The sequence below is a fragment of the Brassica napus genome, unplaced genomic scaffold (genome assembly GCF_020379485.1).
Source record: "Brassica napus cultivar Da-Ae unplaced genomic scaffold, Da-Ae ScsIHWf_2397;HRSCAF=3098, whole genome shotgun sequence".
Lineage (NCBI taxonomy): Eukaryota > Viridiplantae > Streptophyta > Magnoliopsida > Brassicales > Brassicaceae > Brassica > Brassica napus.
Window position 1 is genome coordinate 119,963 of NW_026015745.1, and position 17,360 is coordinate 137,322.

Sequence of the window (17,360 nt, forward strand, 5' to 3'; positions counted from 1 at the left end):
GCTCCCAAATCGCATAGACACCTCTCAAAAGCAAATTGCCCAATGGCACAAGGTAGAGTGAAGCTTCCTGGATCTTCAAGCTTCTTAGGGATGGTTAGCCTTTGGATAATAGCACTACACTCATGAGTAAGAACCACCATGCCTTCCATCTCTTTCTTTTTCTTAGTTACAGCATCCTTGAGGAACTTGCTGTATTGAGGCACTAGCATGAAGGCATCAATTATGGGCATAGTAATCTGAACTTCACTCATTTGCTTCTCAAATAAGGCCTTGTATTGCTCCAAAAGTTGTCTCTTGAATCTACCGGGAAAAGGAAGTTTTGGTTCATAGGGAGGAGGATTGAATAAAGCTCCTTTTGATGAAGTTGCAGCTTCATTCTTGTTCTCCCCCTTCTTTTCTTCTCCAATTTTACCCTTTCCTTTTGCTTCAACTATCTTCTCCAAGATCTCCTCATTGGTTTTCTCATCCATAATAACCACATCATCATCCACATTGATGACCACCTCAAAAGCATCATTGTCTCCTTCCCTTGCCTCAACCGATGCTGAAACCGACAACGAGGAAGTCGCCAGCGAGCCCCAAGAATACTACACTACCTTCCCTGATGACTCCGGATATGGGGACTCGGGTTTCTTCCCGAACGCTTAGACAGGTACTCCACTAACTTTCCATTGTATATACCAGTTTTTCTTCGCAATTGTTTTCGGTATCTCCTCCAACTTCCTAACACAGAGACTGTGTGAACTAAGTTTGGGGGAGGCATCAAGTATTTAATATGTTTTCTTTGATGATTTGAGTCTCATGCATTGCATTGTACATATATATATGCATAAAAAAAAAAAAAAAAAAAATAAAAAAAAAAAACACAAAAAGAAACATGTAGTTGCATCACTTGCACTTTTAAGATTGAGTCTAGAGCATATAGGTTGCATTCACTTGCATTGGGAACAATGATTTAAAATGCCTTGCAAAGAACCCTTGTCTAGAACTCAAAATGACACCCTAGTTAAACATATCAAGTAGCTTAAGCATCTCTTGAAAACCTTGCACGCTTCGAGCCTTGAAAACTCTTCTTGAAACTTGTTTGCTTGCTTGATGTTAGCATTGTTCTTAAGATCAGCTCCAATCTAAACTTGGCTTGAATGAACTTAATTTCTCTTGCATATGGGCATTTGCATACTTGATCATGGATCTCACACACATTTGGGTTATCTTATTCCTTCATACCTATCTTTGTTAACCCAAATGGCACTCCTTACCCTAAAACCCTAACCATTCCTTGAGACCAAACATTTAATTGCATGAGTGAGGCCTCTTTTGATAGCTTGTCATGTGCAAAATCTTGAGAGTATTGGAGGCGACATAGGTTTATTCTCATCTCTTGCTAGCACAATGAGTTAGCATTTGGGGATGTGAGAGGGGTTTATGTGTTTTAAATTTCAATATCTTGGGTTTGGAGAGTGAGAAAGATGAGAGATATGAAAATAAAGCTCCTAGGGATATATATATAAAAAAAAAAAAGAAGCTCTTGATTATGTAACAAAGAACCTTCCCCCTAAAAAAAAAAAAAAAAAAAGATCAAAAAGAAGTTGGGGAAAGAAATGAAAAAAGGTTAGAGCTTGTGGAAAGTGGATTAAAATCCCTAGTGAGTGGGTCAAATGAAAAGAAAAGAGAGTTGTACATTGGGTGAGTGATGTGAGGGGGTTTAGATTGATTTTGAGATGATGATAAAGAGGGTAGAACTTGTGATCATTTACAACAAAATGGGGTAGAATGATGAGAATGAATCTATGTATGCATGAGTTGCTTCTAATCTTAGATAAATTTTGCATAATGATCAAGCTCCTTGTTTTGAGTGATAACCACCCTTAAATAAAAACATTTGAACCCATCTCTTCATTCATATTAGACCATTGCATGCCTAGCCAAATGATTGAGATCATGTGCCCATTTGTGAGACTTCACCTTGTGTGTGTGTGTGTGAATCAATGTGAGAGCTGATTGAAAGGACTTGTTGGTAAAGAGTATTGCAACTTGAGTAGAGGAAAAAAAAGTATGGATAGGCCTAGAGAAGCTAGAGTATAATAAGGAGAATGCTCATGCTATTTGTTATGTTTCTTTAGGATGTTAAGTTGAGTGCTAGGAAGTGTTACTTTTGGCTATGAGTTCCCACTTTCAAACCTCTCTCCCTATGAGTTCTTACAAGTCACTTGAGGACAAGTAAGATACAAGTTTGGGGGAGTTGATATCTTGCATAATTACATTGTTTTAACCCTCTATTTCTTGCATGTTTTGATCATCTAGATTAGGAATCATGCATTTTAGTCTCTTTTTGCACTGCATAAGTCTCTATCAGGTTTTGGAGTTTCCATTGGAGATATTAGAGGTACTTGGAAGCATTTGGGATCAAAAAGGGAGTGGAAAATGCTGTTTAGGCGAGCAAAGCACCAGAGCGGGGTACGGGAGCGACGTGCGACACCCGCTCCAGAAGAATCGAAGGCTGGCGCGACGTCTTGCACCGAGGTGATACACCCGCTCCAAGCCCAACTTCTTGTCGACGACTTTCATTATGCGGAGCGACCTATGGCAGCGACGTCACTCACCCGCGCCGGATGCAGAGCGACCTCTGGAGCGACGTCATCAACCCGCGCGCGTTTTGGAGAGGTGAAGCATGTGTTTTCGGAGCGACCTATGGGAGCGACCTAGTGCACCCGCGCCGCGTTTTATCTTATGTCGAAAACTTATGTTTTATTTGGGCTTTTGAAGTGATTAATTAAGCCCATTAGGTTTTAGAAGTCACATAAATACTCTCTAAACCTAATTGTAGGATCTTATCTTGTTTTCTATCTAATCACAAAAGAACTTTTAGTGAAAGATCCTATCTTGATCATCTTTCTCTTGTGATTGCTTGATTATCTTGATCACTAATCATGATTAGCACCAAATCATCTTTGATTCTTGGGCTCATCATGGAGAGTAGTGAGTAGTCATTTTTGGATTCATGGGTTAGGGAGATTAAGGGTGATTAAGCTAGATCTAAGGTGTTTAGGTGTAGATCAATCTTATTCCTTGCTAGTAGAGGGCTTTTAATGCAACTTTAGAGTTGGCCTCTCTAAAGTTGAGCTCTAGGCATTTCATACCCGGAAGGTGTTTGATGAAATGCCTGAACCAACTCTCCTAAGCTTTTAACATCCTTTACCAAAGGGATTTGTTGTTAAAGGTGTTAAGATGGCTAGTAGACTTGAGATTAATGATTACTTAGATAACATTCAACCAAAGGGATTTGATGCTTGAGTTATCTAGGTAAATGAGCATTCATCTAGGGATAGAGTTTGTTTAGGATTGTGTCTAGGCCTAAGGTAGATATAGATTGGTTCAAAGTTGACACCTTTAGGTTGAATCTTGATCACCCAAGATCGATTCCCATAGCCCATGAGTTCTCCCTTCTTATAAGAAAGAAAGCTTTGTCTTTATTGCATTTTAGGTAGTAATCTAGTTTAAAAACATCTCAAAAACTGGTAGCACTTAGATTAAGCATGGTCTTGCATTCCCTTTGCTTTAGAATCACTTAGAACTGGTTTGACATCCTTTATACTACAACATTTGATTAGGAGCCTTGAAATTCCTATCGTCAAATTGGCGCCGTTGCCAAATTCTAAGTTGATTGTGACATTGGGATTTAGTCATTTGCTTGAGACTAAGTCAATTTTTATATAATTGTGTTATTGCTTCTCTTTGTTCTTCTCTCTTTGCATTTCAGGTGTATGAACACAAGGAGCAGAGGTCCAACAAAACTAGTTCCAAGAGTTGAAGACATTAGAGCACTTGAGAGGGAGATAGCAAGACAAAGAAGAGAAGTAGAGCAACAGGCTCACTTGCAAGGGTTGGGGTTTGATATGGAGAATCTGCCTCAAGATGGTGAAGCCCAAGGAGGCAATGGTTCAAGAGCTGATCCTTTTAGACCACAGCGCCAGCCACAACATCCACAGCGCCAAGCTCGTGCCATTGGAGCCTATGATCAACCTCACATTCATGGTCATAGGTTGGGAATCAGAGCACCAGCTGTGGAGAACAACAACTTCGAGATCAAGTCAGGGCTGCTCAACACTATAGAGAACAACAAGTATCATGGTCTTGCTGCTGAAGACCCTTTTGATCACTTGTACAAGTTTGATCAGTACTGTGGCTTGTCCAAGACAAATGGTGTTTCTGAAGATGCTTTCAAGCTGAAGCTATTTCCTTTCTCTTTGGGAGACAAGGCACACCAATGGGAGAAGACTCTTCCAAGTGACACTGTCACTACTTGGGAAGATTGCAAGAGAGCTTTCCTAGAAAAGTTCTTCTCTACTTCAAGGACAGCTAAGATCAGGAACGAAATCTCCGGGTTTCAACAAAAAGGTCTAGAGAGCTTCAGTGAAGCATGGGAGAGGTTCAAGGTTATTGGTCTCAATGCCCTCATCATGGTTTCAGCAAAGAGAGCTTGCTTAGCACCTTCTATAGAGGAGCCTTACCACAGTGCAGAAACAGGCTTGATACTGCCAGCAATGGTTTCTTCTTGGGGAGGACTGAAGAAGAAGCAGAGGAACTGGTGGAGAACATGGCTAAGAGCGACTCAGTCTACAGCGAGGAGCATGATAGGGTCAACAGAAATGATGATCACCAGACAAAGAAAGAGATCAAGTCCTTGCAGGAGAAGATGGACTTGCTTCTTTCTAACCAAGCTAAACAAGAGCAGGTCAACTTTGTGGGTGGTCCTATTCAAGAGATTCCTCCCAAGATTAATGAGGTTGATGGTTTGGAAGGACAAGAGGAGCTGTGCTTCATCAATAACAATGGTTCTTGGTACAGGAAGGAGCCTAACTTTCAGTACAACAACTACCAGCAAAAGTCCTACTCAAACAACCAGCAAGGAGGATACCAGCAGAGGCAAAACACTCAGCAAGGGAACTATCAGCCTAGGCAAAACACCCCTCCTGGTTTCAACAATAACAACAATCAGTCAACTCAAGCTCAAGGAAGTTCTTCACAAGCTCCAGCTTCAGATACAAGTGTGGATGCAATGTTCAAGAAACTTTTGGATTTTCAGGCCAAGAATGAGAAGACAATGGGTTATGAGTTCACGAAAATTCACTCCAAGATTGATGGAAGCTACAATGAGCTCAACAACAAGATCCGACATTTGGAGAATCAGTTTGCTTCAATGAACTCTCAGCCAAGTCGCCAACAAGGGGCATTACCTGGAAAGCCAGAGCAAAATCCCAAGGAAACAATGAAAGCCATCACCCTTAGGAGTGGAAAACAGCTACCACCAAGAACTCTCATTAGGGATAATGAGAAGCAAGATGGAGAGGTGGTCATCAATGTGGATGATGATGTGGTTATTATGGATGAGAAAACCAATGAGGAGATCTTGGAGAAGATAGTTGAAGCAAAAGGAAAGGGTAAAATTGGAGAAGAAAAGAAGGGGGAGAACAAGAATGAAGCTGCAACTTCATCAAAAGGAGCTTTATTCAATCCTCCTCCCTATGAACCAAAACTTCCTTTTCCCGGTAGATTCAAGAGACAACTTTTGGAGCAATACAAGGCCTTATTTGAGAAGCAAATGAGTGAAGTTCAGATTACTATGCCCATAATTGATGCCTTCATGCTAGTGCCTCAATACAGCAAGTTCCTCAAGGATGCTGTAACTAAGAAAAAGAAAGAGATGGAAGGCATGGTGGTTCTTACTCATGAGTGTAGTGCTATTATCCAAAGGCTAACCATCCCTAAGAAGCTTGAAGATCCAGGAAGCTTCACTTTACCTTGTGCCATTGGGCAATTTGCTTTTGAGAGGTGTCTATGCGATTTGGGAGCAAGTGTGAGTCTTATGCCTCTCTCCATTGCTAAAAGGCTTGGCTTTACACAATACAAGAAATGTAGACTCTCTCTTGTGCTAGCTGATCGCTCAGTGAAGATTCCCATTGGTATCCTAGAAGATCTCCCTGTTATGGTTGGAAATTGTGAGATTCCTACAGACTTTGTGGTGTTGGAGATGGATGAAGAACCAACAGATCCTTTGATATTGGGGAGACCTTTCTTGGCTACAGCAGGAGCAGTTGTGAATGTTAAGGAAGGGAAGATTGATCTTCACCTTGGAAAGGGAAACATTCTTCACTTTGACATCAAGGAGGTGATGAAGAAGCCTATTACACAAAGCCAAGCATTCTACATTGAGGAGATGGAGGTTTTAGCTGATGAACTTCTAGAGGAGTTGGCACTTGAAGACTCTCTACAACATGCCTTAACAATTGAGAGAGAGGTCCAAATGGTCGAGAACAAGGAAAGTGATGCTTATGTGAAGATGCTGGACTCTCACACGGAGATTAGTGATGAAGAACAGAATGAGGAGCTTTCATATGAGGATCATCATGCTTTCTCAGCTACTCAACAAGAGAACCTCCAAGAGGATGATTGGAGTGAACTCAAAGCACCAAAAGTGGAGCTTAAACCTCTTCCCCATGGTGTAAGGTATGCTTTCCTTGGCCCTAATGAAACTTACCCTGTCATAGTGAGTAGTGAGCTTAGTGAAGATGAATTGTCTAAACTTTTGAATGAACTTAGAAAGTATAGAAAGGCAATAGGCTACTCACTAGATGATATTAAAGGGTTATCACCTTCTTTATGCATGCATAGGATACATCTAGAGGATGAATCTATGACTTCTATAGAACATCAAAGAAGGTTGAACCCCAACTTGAAGGATGTTGTAAAGAAAGAGATTCTAAAACTCTTAGATGCAGGAGTCATCTATCCTATTTCGGATAGCAAATGGGTGTCTCCTGTGCATGTTGTTCCAAAGAAAGGAGGAATGACTGTGGTTAAAAATGATAAGGATGAACTAATACCAACAAGAACAATAACAGGACATAGGATGTGCATAGATTATCGAAAACTTAACAAAGCATCTAGAAAGGATCATTTTCCATTGCCATTCATTGATCAAATGCTTGAGAGACTTGCAAATCATCCCTATTATTGTTTTCTTGATGGGTATTCAGGGTTCTTCCAAATCCCCATACATCCAAATGATCAAGAGAAAACGACTTTCACATGCCCCTATGGTACCTTTGCTTATCGAAGGATGCCATTTGGGCTATGTAATGCTCCAGCCACTTTCCAAAGATGCATGATGTCTATTTTCTCTGATCTTATAGAGGATGTTGTGGAGGTGTTTATGGATGATTTCTCTGTCTACGGATCTTCGTTTTCTGCTTGTTTGTCAAATCTTAGCAGGGTCCTCAAGAGATGTGAAGAGACCAACCTTGTGCTGAACTGGGAGAAGTGTCACTTCATGGTAAAGGAAGGGATTGTGCTTGGACACAAGATTTCAGAGAGGGGGATTGAGGTAGACAAGGCCAAGATTGAAGTGATGGTTGGGTTAGCTGCACCAAAGACGGTTAAAGACATTAGAAGCTTCCTCGGTCATGCCGGATTCTATAGAAGGTTCATCCAAGACTTCTCGATGATAGCAAGGCCAATGACTAAGCTTCTATGCAAGGAGGCTGCATTCGTTTTTGATTGGGAATGTCTACAAGCCTTCAAGATGTTGAAGGAGAAGCTGGTTAGTGCCCCCATTGTGCAGCCACCAGATTGGGATCTCCCCTTTGAGATCATGTGTGATGCTAGTGATTATGCTGTGGGAGCTGTTCTTGGTCAAAAGAAGGACAAGAAGACTCATGTGATCTACTATGCAAGTAAAACTCTTGATGAAGCCCAAATGAAGTATGCTACAACTGAGAAGGAGTTGCTAGCCATTGTCTATGCCTTTGAGAAGTTCAGAAGCTACTTAGTTGGGTCAAAGGTCATAGTCTACACTGATCATGCTGCATTGAGACACCTCATCGCCAAGAAGGATGCTAAACCAAGACTGTTGAGGTGGATCTTGCTGCTACAAGAGTTTGACCTTGAAATTAGAGACAAGCCAGGAGTTGAAAATGGTGTAGCTGATCACTTGTCTAGACTAAAGATTGAGAGTGGGATCCCTATTGATGAAGGGCTTCCAGAAGAGCAAATCATGGCAATTGGAGCAGTGGTAGCAGTTTGTGAAACTGGAAAGAAGCTTGAAGAGGTGAAGGCAACTGAAGAGAAGGGGCCTTGGTATGCTGATTTGGTGAACTACTTAGCCTGTGGAAGAGAGCCACTCGATCTTGAAGGATATGCCAAGAAGAAGTTCTACAAAGATGTGAAGAGATACTATTGGGATGAACCTTACCTCTACATCCTTTGTAGGGATCAACTCTATAGAAGAGCAGTAGCTGATGAAGAAGTTGAAGGGATCCTCACACACTGTCATGGATCATCTTATGGAGGGCACTTTGCCACTTTCAAGACTGTCTCAAAGGTGTTACAAGCTGGGTTTTGGTGGCCTCATATGTTCAAAGACACTCAAGACTTTGTCTCTAGGTGTGATTCATGCCAAAGGAGAGGGAACATCACCAAAAGGAATGAGATGCCTCAAAACCCAATTCTAGAAGTGGAGGTGTTTGATGTGTGGGGTATTGACTTCATGGGACCATTTCCATCATCTTTTGGCAACAAATACATCCTTGTAGCTGTTGACTATGTCTCCAAGTGGGTAGAAGCTGTGGCAAGTCCCACCAATGATTCTAGAGTGGTGATAAAGATGTTCAAAAGCACCATATTTCCAAGGTTTGGAGTTCAAAGAGCTGTCATCAGTGATGGAGGCTCTCACTTCATCAACAAGCTGTTTGAAAGTCTTCTCAAGAAGAATGGTGTGAAGCATAAGGTTGCAACTCCCTACCATCCTCAGACAAGTGGTCAAGTTGAGATCTCTAACAGAGAAATCAAATCTATTTTAGAGAAGACTGTGGGGACTACAAGGAAAGATTGGTCTATCAAGCTAGATGACGCACTTTGGGCCTATAGGACTGCTTACAAAACTCCTTTAGGAACCACACCTTTCAACCTTGTGTATGGGAAGGCTTGTCATCTACCGGTTGAGCTTGAGTACAAGGCATTGTGGGCTGTTAAGTTGCTGAATTTTGATATCAAGAGTGCCAAGGAGAAGAGACTTCTCCAACTCAATGAGCTTGAGGAGATCCGACTTGATGCTTTTGAGAACTCAAGGATTTACATTGAGTCACCACAAAATGTTACTGAGTTGAAGCCTAGTCTTTTGATGTGGGAGATGGCCGTACGTAAGGCTTCAGCTTCTGCCTCAAGTGGTGAGCCAATCGGTTCTATGGCTGCCTTGCCATGTAACAATACCCATCCTATATTCGCTTGTTGTTCTAGTGAAGTCCGCAATGTGTTTATAAAAAAATAAAAATAAATGTTTTTGTAAGAATATTATTATTTGCAAAAAAAAAATTATTATTTGTTGATGTGACTTGTGATATGTTGAATAGTCCACCGTGTAACTGACACGTTGTCGGAGTTAATATATAACGCGATAAAAAAGGGGGTGATTAGGAGAAAATGAGAAAAGCCAAACAACAAGAGGTGAGAGAGCGACGTCACAAGAGAGAGAAAAACGTGGGGACCACCAGACTGGACGTGTGCACAGCATATTCACACTATTTGAATTTTGTTTTCGAATCCGCCACTTAATCTCCAATCCTCCTTATCACCTCATTACGTGATATCTTACTCCACCTATATTATAAGCAAAATCTCGTATCACCGAAGATTGCTCCGCTTATATCTGATAAGTCGGTAAGACCTGCTCTCTCGAAAGAAGAACGCGTCCAAGAAAGCGAGGTCAAGTTTCTCTCTCTCTCCTTTATTTATTCTCTCCATTGTTTCTCTCCACGCAGCTCTTCAAAACCCTAGAAATTCTCGAATCGTGATTTCGTCTAGCTCGTGTAGATCTTCGGAGCTCTGTACCGAGCTCCGATTCGTACGTAATCGTGTATTTTTCATCGTTTAATTTTGTGATTTTGACGTTAGATTTGAGATTTGGAGCTTCGGAGAATGTCATCGTTAAGCCGAGAGCTGGTGTTTCTGATTCTGCAATTTCTCGAGGAAGAGAAATTCAACGAGTCTGTGCACAGGTTAGTCTAGAAGAAGTTCAATTGAAAATTCAAAAATTATTATTTCGCCGTCTCTGTGTTTGATTACTCTGTTTGTGAGATTTATTAGAAGTGCAGTTTCGTGATATAATTATGTAATTATTTAAATAAAACATTTGTTATTGTTATATACATGGATGATGGTTATGTAGTTTGAATCAGTGTTTAAGAAATTGCTAGGCGGTAATTAGGCGTTTTATATGGCCCTAAGTGACCCGAATCTGCGTCTGTGCTCGGGTGGTTGGATCCCTAAGGGACCAGGATTCGAATCTGCACCATACAAGATTTTCACGCGCGTGGCCACCGGAGCTTTTATATTCTCTTTCCGGGGAATGGTTTACCGTTTTTTAAATAGGCTATGGTTTAGGCGGTGCCTAAACCGATTTTTTTGAAAAAATAGGTCTAATTTAGGCTCGATTTGCTGCTTAGGCGCCGCCTAGACTTGTTTGAATTATTTGTATTTGAATCAGAGTAGAGTGGAATTTAGTTTTAATTTTCTTATGATTTTGCTGTTTAATTAGCCTTTCTTGAGTTGATGGTTTGTTGTTCATATGTTTGTAATTATTGTTTACAGGCTTGAGAAAGAGTCAGGGTTCTTCTTCAATACAAAGTATTTCGACGAGAAAGTACTCGCTGGAGAGTGGGATGAAGTGGAGAAGTACTTGTCTGGGTTTACCAAGGTTGATGATAACAGATACTCCATGAAGATTTTCTTCGAAATTAGGAAGCAGAAGTATCTCGAGGCCCTTGATCGGTAATGTCCTGTTGATTATTTCTTGTTGTGTGTGTGTGTGTGTGTGATGTCATCTCCATGTCTTTTTTTCTCCAGGCAAGACAAGGCCAAAGCAGTTGAGATATTGGTGCAGGACTTGAGAGTCTTCTCCACGTTTAACGAGGATCTCTACAAAGAGATTACTCAGCTTTTAACTTTACAGAACTTCAGGTACGATACTTAGTCTATACATTTCTCTTGTGATGGAAGATGAATTTTTGAAACTATGAGAATGTGATTGATTAGTGTCTGTTCATGTAGAGTTCAAGATCCTTTTTTTTCAACTGATATCAATAGGAATGTGAATCTGACATCTAATGATATTAAACAATTTGATTCTGCAGGGAAAATGACCAGCTTTCCAAATACGGAGACACTAAAACAGCTCGGACCGTAATGCTATCAGAAGTTAAAAAACTAATTGAAGCAAATCCTCTTTTTCGTGACAAATTGACGTTCCCTGCACTAAGATCTTCGAGACTGCGGACTCTCATTAATCAAAGGTGTGTTTCTTTTTCTTTTTCTCCTCACGACCATAGAATATGTTGCTGGATTCATCGTGCACATGTTCTCTTGCAGTCTTAATTGGCAGCACCAGCTTTGCAAAAATCCGAGGCCAAACCCAGATATTAAAACTCTATTCACAGACCACACATGCGCAGTTCCCAATGGTCCTCTGGCACCTTCATCAGTCAATCAGCCTGTTACAACTTTGACAAAGCCAACAGCTTTTCCGCCACTTGGAGCTCATGGTGTAAGAAACCTCAACGTTTGACTCCTTTATTCATGTTTCTGAATCGTACAAAAAATTAATATTTGAGTAAATCTGTAATTCTGTATTAATGTAGCCCTTTCCTCCTGGTGGTGCTGTTGCTGCTGCTAATGCTGGCGCTTTAGCTAGTTGGATGGCTGCTGCCTCTGGTGCTTCTGCTGTTCAAGCTGCCGTTGTCACACCTGCGCCTATGCCTCTACCTATGAATCAAGGTTAGTTTGTGACAGTATTCTACATTTTTTTTTTGTTCTGTACTTATCAGTAAGTACCTGTTTTACATCCTTCTAAGACTAATTACCTTTCTTACAAAAAGTGGCCATCTTGAAGCGACCAAGAACACCACCAGCAACTCCAGGTATAGTAGATTATCAGAATCCGGATCATGAACTAATGAAGCGTCTCCGCCCTGCCCCATCTGTGGAGGAGGTAATATAATTTTTTTCTTTCTGGAAAGCTTTTTGTACGATTCTTGCATTTTTCTCAAAATATTCTAAGCATTATTCGTTTTCAGGTGACATATCCTGCTCCTAGGCAACAAGCTCTATGGTCGCCGGAAGACTTGCCGTTAAAGGTGGCTCTAGCGTTGCATCAAGGGTCTACTGTGACAAGCATGGAGTTTCACCCTATGCAAAATACGTTACTTCTTGGTATGGTGGTTTGAAACTTAGAATGCAAATTCTAAACTCGATTTGAAGTTATATTTCTGTTATTTTTTCGTATTCTGAATGCCATTTGTGTTCCATTAGTCGGATCTGCGACGGGAGAAATCACATTGTGGGAACTGGCTGTTCGAGAGAAGGTGGTTTCAAGGCCATTCAAAGTATGGGATATGACTAACTGCACAAATCAGTTTCAGGTTTGTCTTACCGCTAAGAATTTTGTAGTTTATGTGTTTGATCTAAAAGGCTTGATTTAAAAAAAAAATATTTCTTTGAGAACTGATAGTTGATGGAGACTAAATGTATCAGCAAACTATCTGTTGTCCGAGAATCTTATACTTACCATTTTTTGGGACTCACTCAGGCTTTGATAGCTAAAGAAACACCAATTTCTGTCACCCGTGTTGCATGGAGTCCAGATGGAAATTTCATTGGTAAGCTTCCCTTCGTGCATTCTTTGATTTTAGTTAGTCTCTTGTCTCAGTCTCTTCTTGTGCAGGGGTTGCCTATTCGAAACATCTTGTTCACTTGTATGCTTTCTCTGGACCTAACGATCTTCGCCAGCATGCTGAGGTGAGCATAAGATAGATCATATTCCGTACGATAAGGAATGCTATGTAATTATATCTCTTTTTGTTCTCACAGATCGATGCCCATATGGGTGCTGTGAACGACTTGGCTTTCGCTATTCCGAACAGACAGCTAGGTGTAGTTACTTGCGGAGATGATAAGCTAATCAAGGTGAGTAAATGAATCACAGGATTTCACCGCTAGACATATCTACTGCTGCACCTGTCTAACTTGATATATGTGGAACAGGTATGGGATGTTCAAGGTCGAAAGCATTTTACCTTTGAAGGTCATGAAACTCCTGTTTATTCCATTTGTCCTCATCACAAAGAGAACATTCAGGTTTGGCATTCTATCATCTATCATCTGCTTAAAGAAACAATGAAAGTAGATGACATATTTCCTTTAGAAGATCCTGCCTATTGACTTCTGTTCTTATTTGGATTTCAGTTCATATTTTCAACGGCCATAGATGGGAAGATAAAGGCCTGGCTTTATGACAATATGGGTTCCAGAGTTGATTATGATGCTCCTGGTAAATGGTGTACTACGATGCTTTACAGCGCTGATGGGTCTAGGTACGATCTGAATTTCGTAAAGAGTCCATCTTCTAGTCCTTCAAACTCGCTTATACAATCGTTCTGTATTCTTCATACCTAGTACCTAAAATGTTTAAAGTCGTCATTGAGATTTATTTATTCATGAATGTACTGAGTTGTCGTTTTGATTTTCTAGTCTGTTTTCCTCCTAAATACACATTACTCTCTCCCAAATGTCCTGCATCGTTTACTGATTTAGAACAACTCAAATCTATCTGTTTTCAGAATACATTTTTCATCGCTCTGCTTTAGTTCTTTCTGATATCGTGGTGCATTTTCTTCTTCAGATTGTTCTCTTGTGGAACGAGTAAAGATGGAGACTTTTTCCTAGTTGAATGGAATGAAAGTGAAGGATCAATTAAAAGGACGTATCTTGGGTTTCATAAAAAGTTGGCTGGTGTGGTTCAGTTTGATACCTCCAAGAACCACTTTCTGGCTGTTGGTGAAGATGGGCAAATCAAGTTCTGGGATATGGACAATATCAATGTTCTGACTAGCACTGATGCGGAGGGTGGACTTCCGGTTAGTCTCACAGATTCTTTTTTTTTCTCCCACGGCTTGTTGCTTAGGCGATCTTTTTAGATTTGGATACTAACTTATCTCATCTTCAGGCTCTTCCTCGCTTGAGATTTAACAGGGAAGGTAATCTTCTAGCGGTTTCTACGGTAGAGAACGGATTTAAGATCCTAGCAAACACAGCTGGTTTCCGATCTCTGAGAGCCATGGAAGCTTCTGCTTTTGAAACGATGAGGAATCCAGTCGATTCTTCCTTAGCCAAAGCTGTAATGTTTCCCAACTTTGTAGTATATTTCTCTTTATTAACATCCACTGTTGTAGCAAGCTCTCTCGGCTTACACATTTTGGTATTCTGTTAGGTTCCTGGTGCTTCTGTCAGCTGTAAAATTGAACGAGGCTCTCCTGTTAGACCCTCACCAATGCTGGTAAATTACCCATTAAATGTTATGTTTCTAGCCATTTTTATAAATCATTATTATTATGTTCTAAATTTTTCACTAGAAAATGAAATTGGATTACATTTGTTTAAAATCATGGCTAATAGCATTTCAGTTTTCTTATATGTTCAAGGATAGTTGCTAATCTTTTTTTGTTGTGGTAAATCATCAAGAATGGAGTTGATCCCTCGAAGCCAAGAATAGACGACTCAACTGACAAACCAAGACCTTGGCAATTAGCTGAAATAATGGACCCTGCCCAGTGTCGCCAGGCTACTTTACCCGATACCGCCGGTTCTTCCACAAAGGTTTGCCTAATTAACTTTTACTATAAATTTGTTTTGTAATTTAAAAAAAAAACAACTTAGGCTTATGTTTCTCCTGTTGCGTGGCAAAGCAGGTTGTTCGGCTTCTGTATACTAATTCCGGCGCTGGAATCTTGGCACTAGGTTTGAACGGTATTCAGAGGCTCTGGAAGTGGGTTCGCAATGAGCAGAACCCTAGTGGAAAGGTAAGCATAAAAGAGAGTTATAGAAAGCTCAATGCATGCTGTGTGCGGCTTTATCTAAGTACCATTTATTGCAGGCAACTACTGCTGTTGTTCCTCAGCAATGGCAACCAAACAGTGGTCTTCTCATGGCCAACGATGTCTCTGGTGTAAACCTTGAAGAGTCTAACCCGTGCATTGCTCTCTCTAAGAACGACTCATACGTCATGTCGGCTGCTGGAGGAAAAGTCTCGTTGTTTAACATGATGACTTTTAAGGTATATATGAACTTGAAAGTAGACCACTTAAACCACAAGCTCTAGCTGAAAATGTTCTCACGTTCATACTATATAACTCCTTTGGTGGTTCTAATATTTAAAAAATCTGTTGGCCTTATAGGTGATGACAACATTCATGCAACCTCCACCGGCTTCAACATTTTTGGCGTTCCATCCTCAGGACAACAACATCATTGCCATTGGGATGGAAGACTCCACGATTCACATCTACAATGTCCGAGTGGATGAGGTAAGTAGTCGATAATACCAACCCTTGCCACTTAAGTAGCTTTACAGTTATAGATGTTACCCTAAACTATATGAACGAACTCTCTTCTCTTGCATCTGTGTTTCATCAGGTCAAATCAAAGTTAAAGGGTCACCAGAAACGCATCACTGGCTTAGCATTTTCAACGACCCTCAATATCTTGGTTTCATCTGGTGCTGATGCTCAGGTGCGTTATGCTGCGTCTTGTTGTTGCAGAAAAAAATTGCTGGAATATTTCATGCCGTTCCCTTGCTCAATTTTCTACCAGGGGGATGCTAACTCTTGTTGTTGTCTTCTCTTAGATATGCTTTTGGAGCATTGACACATGGGAGAAGAGAAAATCCGTAGCAATACAAATGCCAGCAGGAAAAGCCGCCAATGGAGACACGCGTGTACAGTTCCATGTGGATCAGATCCGTATCCTGGCAGTCCACGAGACACAACTAGCTATATTTGATGCTTCCAAGATGGAATGTATCCGACAGGTACGTATGAGATACATCTCTCTAAGTCCATAGATATATAAACACCAAAATTAGAAATGCAAGATCATACACACACCTGGGTTGTTAATTATTGTTCTGAATTTTTTAGTGATTTATGTTTTCTTGTTTCCATGCCTCAGTGGATTCCTCAAGACTCGTTGTCTGCTCCTATATCTTCAGCAGTGTATGCCTGCAACAGCCAGCTGATCTACACCACTTTCCGCGATGGTAACATTGGAGTGTTCGACGCAGACACTCTTAGATTAAGATGTCGTATCTCTCCATCCGCCTACTTGCCTCAAGGGTAAGTGCTTATCCAACATTCCATTAGATTCTTAATTCTAAGTCAATCTAAGATTCCGTCTTGAATCTGCGTAATAGACTTAAAAGGAAGCCAAACAATTATAAACTCGTCTCTATATTAACTCTCTTTGCTTTCACAGGAACCAAGGCTTGTCTCCTCTAGTTGTGGCAGCTCACCCGCAAGAGCCAAACCAGTTTGCGGTCGGTTTGAATGATGGGTCAGTAAAGGTGATAGAACCGACGGAGGCTGAAGGCAAGTGGGGGATGGTTCCACCCTCTGAAGCCATCAAAACTTCACCATCCACCACAAACAACCAAACTCAAGAACAGTTACAAAGATGAACAAACTACTATGGCTTTACTCATAATTATCCATGTAATTAGTTTCAAATGTCTCCATAATATTGACTCTTCAGGTTTGTTGGTTAGTTAGTGTTCTTGCTGATTATTGTTTAAGGTTTCAGCAGTGGTATTAGGTCTTGGAATGTAGTCTTAGTTTGAAGATTGTTAAGATAATGACATTGGTAAGAAATAAAGTTTGTATAAGCAAATCTCAAGAGTGAATAAGCAACACGACCATGACTGTTTAGTGAAACCACCCTACCATCAATAATCGATCAATGCTCATCCTGACTGTCATTTTTGGTACTTTACTTAGCTCTTTAACATTGTTCTGTTTATTTTCATGCCAGCTCCGTTACATGAGAATCAATCGCTGAATGATCTAACACTCATACAAAAGTTACCAGCATGTTTTTCCTTTATAAATCGCCATCAAGAAATAGTGGAACTGAATATCATTTGAATGAACTCGGCGGCTCTGTTTCAACTTTTCTCTGTTTTATCCTCTGCTGAAAAGACACTGCTTTCCAACATTCCTTTAAAAATCCTGTTAAGACAAGAATCTTCAGAGCAAATCTGCAACCTATATTCTTACAAACAAAGAAAATTCAGATCTCAAGAGCTTTAGGTAGTTAGTTAGGAACGTTGGGATCAGCTAAAATTCATTAAAGATCACAAAAACAAAGTAACATGTGACGTTTTGTTGATTGAACATAACATTTGATCCACAACACGAAGCAAAATATGAGCAAAAAACTGTATATGGAATAAGTCCGAGTGGTGCGTATCCAGAAAATGGCTT

At 40.5% G+C, this 17,360-nt stretch overlaps 1 protein-coding gene and 1 non-coding gene across 2 annotated transcripts; one reads left to right on the top strand and one right to left on the bottom strand.

The window, feature by feature from the left end:
• Positions 1-4,361: 4,361 nt before the first annotated feature.
• On the bottom strand, positions 4,362-4,467 carry LOC125600820. Its single transcript, XR_007333929.1, has one exon. It is a non-coding gene; the product is annotated as a small nucleolar RNA R71 (small nucleolar RNA).
• A 5,313-nt stretch (positions 4,468-9,780) lies between these two features.
• On the top strand, positions 9,781-16,811 carry LOC125600802 (topless-related protein 3-like). The gene is made up of 25 exons (XM_048773390.1): positions 9,781-10,052; positions 10,645-10,824; positions 10,900-11,013; positions 11,187-11,345; positions 11,422-11,596; positions 11,691-11,826; positions 11,928-12,040; positions 12,126-12,261; positions 12,361-12,470; positions 12,638-12,707; positions 12,773-12,846; positions 12,919-13,014; positions 13,093-13,185; positions 13,294-13,421; positions 13,730-13,964; positions 14,054-14,224; positions 14,318-14,383; positions 14,569-14,703; positions 14,796-14,906; positions 14,981-15,160; positions 15,282-15,410; positions 15,520-15,615; positions 15,731-15,913; positions 16,054-16,217; positions 16,357-16,811. Exons 1-25 carry the CDS (start codon positions 9,973-9,975, stop codon positions 16,556-16,558), a joined length of 3,336 nt encoding a protein of 1,111 aa, XP_048629347.1. The 5' UTR covers positions 9,781-9,972; the 3' UTR covers positions 16,559-16,811.
• The last annotated feature ends 549 nt before the right edge of the window (positions 16,812-17,360 follow it).

Excerpts from the sequence above, each read along its gene's own strand:
- LOC125600802 (XM_048773390.1), top strand. The coding sequence starts at position 9,973 with ATGTCATCGTTAAGCCGAGAGCTGGTGTTTCTGATTCTGCAATTTCTC. Across the intron at positions 11,827-11,927 it reads GCCTCTACCTATGAATCAAG|TGGCCATCTTGAAGCGACCA; the intron begins GTTAGTTTGTGA and ends TCTTACAAAAAG. Across the intron at positions 15,161-15,281 it reads TTAACATGATGACTTTTAAG|GTGATGACAACATTCATGCA; the intron begins GTATATATGAAC and ends TTGGCCTTATAG.